This window comes from Alligator sinensis, unplaced genomic scaffold (assembly GCF_000455745.1).
Source record: "Alligator sinensis unplaced genomic scaffold, ASM45574v1 scaffold91_1, whole genome shotgun sequence".
NCBI classification, from domain to species: domain Eukaryota; kingdom Metazoa; phylum Chordata; order Crocodylia; family Alligatoridae; genus Alligator; species Alligator sinensis.
Window position 1 is genome coordinate 1025746 of NW_005842569.1, and position 6441 is coordinate 1032186.

Sequence of the window (6441 nt, forward strand, 5' to 3'; positions counted from 1 at the left end):
AGACAAGGTTCCTTGGGTGAATTTGATATCTTTTATTAGACCAACCCAAATAGTTGGAGAATAGTTATTAAGCAAGCTTTCGAGTTCAAAAACCCTTCGTCAGGCTAAGGAAGTTTCAGCAGTTGGTGTGTGCTCTTCCTGGATGGAATGAAAAGTAAAGAAGCCAGGGGCTGGGCTGGGGAGTCAGTTGCCAGGCAGATTATAATGTGTCAAAAATCCAATGTCTATGTTTAGTCCATGATCTCTAGTATCCAGGAGGTTGATGAAATGGAGCTCATAGGCTCGTCTCTGGGAAGTGCTGTGTAAGTTTCCCTTGAGGATCAGGACTGAGAGATTGGAGAGAGAGTGGCCCTCCTGCGAGAAATGTGCCCCCACCGGTAATTGGGTATTTCTGTCTTTGATGTTGCCAAGAACCTTCATGTCTCAGAAAATCTGGGATTGCAGTGGTAACTTCTAGAGTGAATGTGATTTTTTCCCTTGTGTGAAACCAAAGGAGTTATACCACTGTGCTTTGAATCTTAGAAATGTAGGGCTGGACGGAACCTCAGCAGGTCATCAAGTCCAATCCTCTACTCAAGGCAGGAACACCCCTACTCAGACCGTTACATGCAAGTGCTTGTCTAGCCTGTTCCTAAAACTACAAAACAGGAATGGAGGGGTTTAGATTATTTCCATTGTCACCAATGTATTCAAAACACAGCTTCTATTAGCAAATTCCTTGCGGTCTCTTCATAGTACCTGATGAAGTAACCTGTTGCTTATGAAAGCTTGTGTGGCAGAAGGCCACCTCTGTTTCTCCCCAACAACTCCGCTCTGTGACAATTTGGTTAGCATGGGCCCAGAAGAGGATACACACCTTACCCTATCTCTTTAGGTAACTTGAGCTGGATACATTCCTGAGGGAGGGGGGAAACCTGCTCCCTCTACCTACGTGACTGGCATCACATACCTGGGTGAGGGGCTTGGGCACCCTGGTGGGCTAGAGACTGCCAGTCTGCCCAGCAACCAGTGATGCATTTCAAATTGATTGGCTGATAGCCAACACGTGCTGGCCTCCATTGGACCAGGTAAATGAGGTCATAAGGGCTATATAAATTAAGGACTGCCCAGGAGGAGGGGGCAGCAGCCATGAGGAAAAGTCAGAGAGAGAGAAGAGCTGGACTATCTAAAACTTGCTCTCTTTCTCAAAACTCATGATCAATGAACTGCCTGCCTCCAGAGGGAATCTCCACCTGCATCTGGACAATACTTGTGAGTAAGCTACCTGAGATCTAACTAGATATATAGCTTGCAGTAACTCAGATGTGTGATCAAAGGCTGCCCCAGCCACCCTGTTTGCTCTATGGGATTTCTCTGATACTACTCAACTCTGTACCCTATTCCACCCTCCGCAAGAGAAGGTTGAGAGGCAGCCTTGTGGCTGCCTATAAGTTCATCACGGGTGCACAGAAGAGAATTGGTGAAGTCTTATTCACCAAGGCGCCCCCGGGGGTTACAAGAAATAATGACCACAAGCTAGCAGAGAGCAGATTTAGAGTGCACATTAGGAAGAACTTCTTCACAGTTAGAGTGGCCAGGGTCTGGAACGGGCTCCCAAGGGAGGTGGTGCTCTCCCCTACCCTGGGGGTCTTCAAGAGGAGGTTGGATATGCATCTAGCTGGGGTCATCTAGACCCAGCACTCTTTCCTGCCTATGCAGGGGGTCGGACTCGATGATCTATTGAGGTCCCTTCCGACCCTAACATCTATGAATCTATGAACCCTACTTCTTGTAACCAATAAAGTTCTCCTTTGTACCTAGCGTGGGAGACTTATTCGGAGTGGGTCTAGATTATGCCTTGGGGTCCCCTTGGTTTGGCTGACTAAAGGAGACCACTACTTGTGCTTCCAACTGAGGGAAGCACCCCAAGTTCTTGAAGTGAGTCAAGTACCCTTGAGGGCTACTAGGCCTGTGTTTCCCAGGGGCACAGAGCCAGAATCAAGCCCATCCCTGGGTGGTGGCAGCTCTACCCCCAGGCTAGCAGGTGTGCTCCAGGAAGGGGGTCAGTCAGACATGAGGAGCCCCCAGGAAGGCACTCAGAGCCTGGAAGGTGGTCGGACGCAGTGAGGTGGGTGGCTCAATACAGGAGCACCCCCTACTGGCCTGCCACAGCTTGCACATCTCTTATTTAGTCAATAAAATGCAACTCTACCTTGCCTGACCTTAGATTAACATGGCTAACTACTTTTCTCTACCAGTGTATAGTCCAGTCAGGCTTCTCTTTGTCATATTGTTGTGCTGTCGTTGATTCCTGGAGATACCTGCCAGCATAATGGAAAGGAGTATTTGAACTTTTTATGCCGTCAGCCTTTGGCTGGCAAGAAAGGCATGTAAAGTAGTACTGCTGTTGCACTAATTTAAATAAAGTGTGGGTGTGAACAGATTGCAATGATTGGTGAGATTATTCCAGTGTCAAATCCTAATTTAATGAACACATAAGCAAAATTACTTCTACAATACTATGCCCAAAGCAGTATTCTTACGTAATCCTTCCAAACAATACATGATGACTTGGCTGGCTAGGCATGATTAATTGTTCTTTTTCATGCCTGTTGCTCTCCACCATCTGCCTTCAGCTTTTTCTTTTTTATTACATATTTGGCTTCACCCCATTATATAATATTGCCTGTCCAGTTTAACTGTTTCCCTGGTTTTGCTTCCCTTTTCTATTTTGGATACCCACATCCTGTTTTTCTTGCTGTGTAGGTCTGTCTTAAGCGGCTCTGTGTTTGCTTCACTTTTAGATAATTGCACTGGATACATAAAATGGCATTGCTTATGCTAAGCATTTTGCTAAAATGGTTTTCAGGTCTATATTGTCAATGTGTAGAGGGTTTTTAAAGGTGCTACCAAATGATGCACAATATGAGATTGAGTCAAAATGTATTGTCACTCTGAAAAAATGACTCTGTTAAAAATTTAATTTGCAGATCTCATACACTTATCTCTGTCGGAGAGCAAATCCATTCAGTAAGAAGGTGCCATAGTCAGTTTTCAGAGGAGAATGGTAGTTCTAGATTCTTGGATTTTATATCCACTGAGATTTTATATGTTCAGATTTATTATAGGAGAAGACTGACCTCTAAAGTGAATGGAATCCATTTAAATCAGAGTTTACACTGGATGTAACATTTTTTCTTCCTCTCTTCTCAGGACTCTGATATGCTTGCTTGCCATAATTACTGGCACTGGGCTCTGTATTTTATTGAAAAGGTATGGGGACATTGCTATATCTATGATGCATGTTACAGCAACCTGAAAAACAGGTTTGATCTGCCCTCTTTCATTTTAAATATATTGATGCATTTCTGAATGCACTATAATAGTGTTTGTACTGTTGCTACTTTATTCAAATATTTCTAAATGATGTCATTATTTGAAGTATAATATTTTAAAATTATCTGAGTTAAAAAGCAGAGAGTTTAGTGTGAAGCCATTAAGTGCCCCTGCTGTAATTGCATGTTCGGCGCACATGTTTTGATATAGTGATGAAACCCATCTCTGAAGTCCTGAAAAAGGCAAAAATCCTATTAATTTAATACAAATACTGCCTGCAGAAGAAGTGTGGAGGGCTACAGATTGCCTAAATTGCCAGGAGAGACCCAAGATGGCCCCTATGACAAAGAAATCTGATATCATATGATGTTAAATTTTCCCTGTTCCTGGAAGTATTTGAGATGTATTGAAACACTTAATCAAACTATTTATACTCAAACTATTGGACTGCAAAACCTTTTGTTTGCTTTTACTAATGCTTTAACAGCTGTGAATTGTTTGGGGCAAAACTTAGCAGAGAAATAACTGTTGGTGTGCATGTAGCAAAGCAATGTAAGTTAGTCAGAGTTCAGTGGCAAAGAGTGTACCTTGCCCCAGTTTGGGAGTTACTTTGGGACACTGCATTCTGAAAACCATCATTCCATTGTCCTTTGCTTTTACAGGGTGACTATGAGGCTGCTTTGACGATTTATGATAATCATGTGAGTAGGGATCACTTCTTTATAAATGGCCTGGTATGCACATACATATTTCTTTCTGTATTTAACATAAAGGAATTCATGGTGTGATACAGGTTTCTGTTTTATTAATAAATGTTTAATTGGCAGCTTAGGGCAAGGGTTACTTAATTAATAAATAGACATGCGAGTTAGAGATCCCAAAATGTGAAAAGATTCTCACGCCATCATTTTGTTTATGCCAAATTTTAGAAATGATTTAAAATTTTGCCTTAGTGTATTCACAGTAGCATTTTTCATCTTTAGCCAGATTGCATTAATTGCTGTGTAGCCTCCTGCTGTATACAGTCCCTGGATGGACTAGGAAATAAAATATCTAATATGACGTAAAACACATTTTCTGTAAATCCAAGATGTCTTGAGTAAAGTCTGAGCTCATAGCTTAGATGACACACTAGCTTAGTCATGTTTTTCCCCACATTTCTAAGTAATGTGTTTAAAGTGCTTTGCTGACTGGATGTCAGGAAAATCTCTTAAAATGATCCACAGGCAATGAATAAGGAGTCTGCATAGCACATCTCTTAATGTCTGTGTTGTATTTCAAACTCTATGATAATATCTTGTCCTGCCTAGTAACTGTTGCAAAGTATGGTATTGTTTGTGGAAGAGTAGAGTTTTCAGATATGTTATATTTGACTTCATGAAAGGAAAAGTAACATGGGTAATATGAATTATCGGATTTGTAGATTGATATATTCATGAAAGATGAAATCTGGGTTCTTGAAAATAGTTGCATCTGGAAGAGTAAAAGGATGGAATGAATTTTACATTGTTAAGATAAGTTTCACTTTCAAATTAACTCTTTACTTATACATGGATAAAGCAACATGAGAATTCCTTCTGATTGCAGATTGGTCCCAGGTGTGCAGCAAGTGGAACTATGCTAGATGTGGTTGATAACTGCTCTATGCTGTACCGGCTTCAACTAGAAGGTAATTTCTGCATCAATGTCCTCATTCTTCTTTAAAGATGGGAGGACAAAGCTCCACTTTTCCTGCATGCTGGAGGAGCAGTATTAGAGGGAATATACAGAGCAAAGCTGAGTGATTTGTTGTTACAGGGAGAAACACTTCCAATCAATGCTTTCCTTGGGAGGTGAATTTTAAGGTTATATTAATGTGCGTTACTTTTATTTCTCCCCTGAGTTTTTTTTTTCTGGCCAGTACAGTATTCCATTCAGCTAAGCTAATGTAAGTCACATTTTTCTTTACTGACTGATTTCTTTTGCTTGGTCCCAGAAGATGTGTTTTCAACAAGACATTGAAAGATTAACTGCATAAGCTATTAAACGGCTGTCAGGCTTCTCTTGCAATAAATATCTAGTCAACATTAATATTTCATTCTAAATGTTGGTACTGATTGAAATAAGAACTCTATGCATGTACTATATCAGTCATTCAGACAGTTTCAGAGACCACCTAAAAAGCCAAAAAAATTTCACTCTAACCCTTTTAAAGAAGAGATTAAGCTAGAGAAAAAAAATACTTACCCACTTACTAAGTTTGTTTAATTACCATAGAACTCTGCTTCATATGGTCATGATGAACTCTGCAATTGCATTCTGAACTGGTAATCACATGCTCCATGTGGATAGAAAATTATGATTAGGCCAGAATGCCAACTAATTATGCTTTGGATATTGGTGATAATTTGTTGATAAATTATTAAATACAAGTATGAGAATCATACAGAGTTCTGCTGGATATAGAAGTGTTTTTTTTTTAACTGTAAGATCAAGGCTTATGGTGTTGATTGACTATAAAGCAGAAGTTCCCAAACTTTTTCTTATTGTGTACCCCCTTTCAGATTTACCAGCTGCCTGAATATCCCTACCAACAAACATTTTGTATTTTAAGCCCTTAAATGACAATTATTACTGTACCCGCCTCCGTTCCACCAGGAGTTCGCGCGCCGCCTTCGCCCGGACCCGATATCTTGCACACCCGGACTTCGTTGGTACACCCCAGGATTTGCCCCGCCTGGTATAAAGGGAGACCCCAGAACTCGCCTGCCACGACTTTGATGACTCTTTCAGTGGGGGGTCTTCCCTTAGGGCATCCCCCGGTGCTGGCGCGCTTCTTCACGGGTACTCTCGGGGCTCCGTCCTCCCCTACACCCAGACCATACGCCCCCTCAGGTCTTCCTATCCTGGCCCCCGATCCGTCCTCATCTCGCCCTCTCTCAGTTCAGTCCCGCTGGCGACTACCAGCAGTCTTCGGACCGGGCGTGCCTCTCCCCGTAGGGATGCTGACCGGATCCCTCCTTCCTTGGGATGCGGATGTCCCCTCTGCTCCCCCAATAGTTCCTGCCGCAGTTACCCGTGCCGTCGGCTCTGTAGTGCGGAGTACAGCTGGCCCCACTCTCGGTGCAGCTGTCGCGCCTCCCGCCG

General features: G+C 42.4%; 1 protein-coding gene across 3 annotated transcripts in view; it reads left to right on the plus strand.

Moving 5' to 3' along the window:
- Window positions 1-6441, plus strand: part of LOC102374927 (tetratricopeptide repeat protein 38-like) — a 42100-nt gene that overhangs the window by 21386 nt on the left and 14273 nt on the right. For all 3 annotated transcript variants that reach the window (XM_006032393.3, XM_025214153.1, XM_025214152.1), the window contains 3 exons: window positions 3193-3252; window positions 3978-4016; window positions 4903-4984. In XM_006032393.3, the coding sequence (XP_006032455.1) occupies window positions 3193-3252; window positions 3978-4016; window positions 4903-4984 (181 nt within the window). The remainder of the gene's footprint in view (window positions 1-3192; window positions 3253-3977; window positions 4017-4902; window positions 4985-6441) is intronic.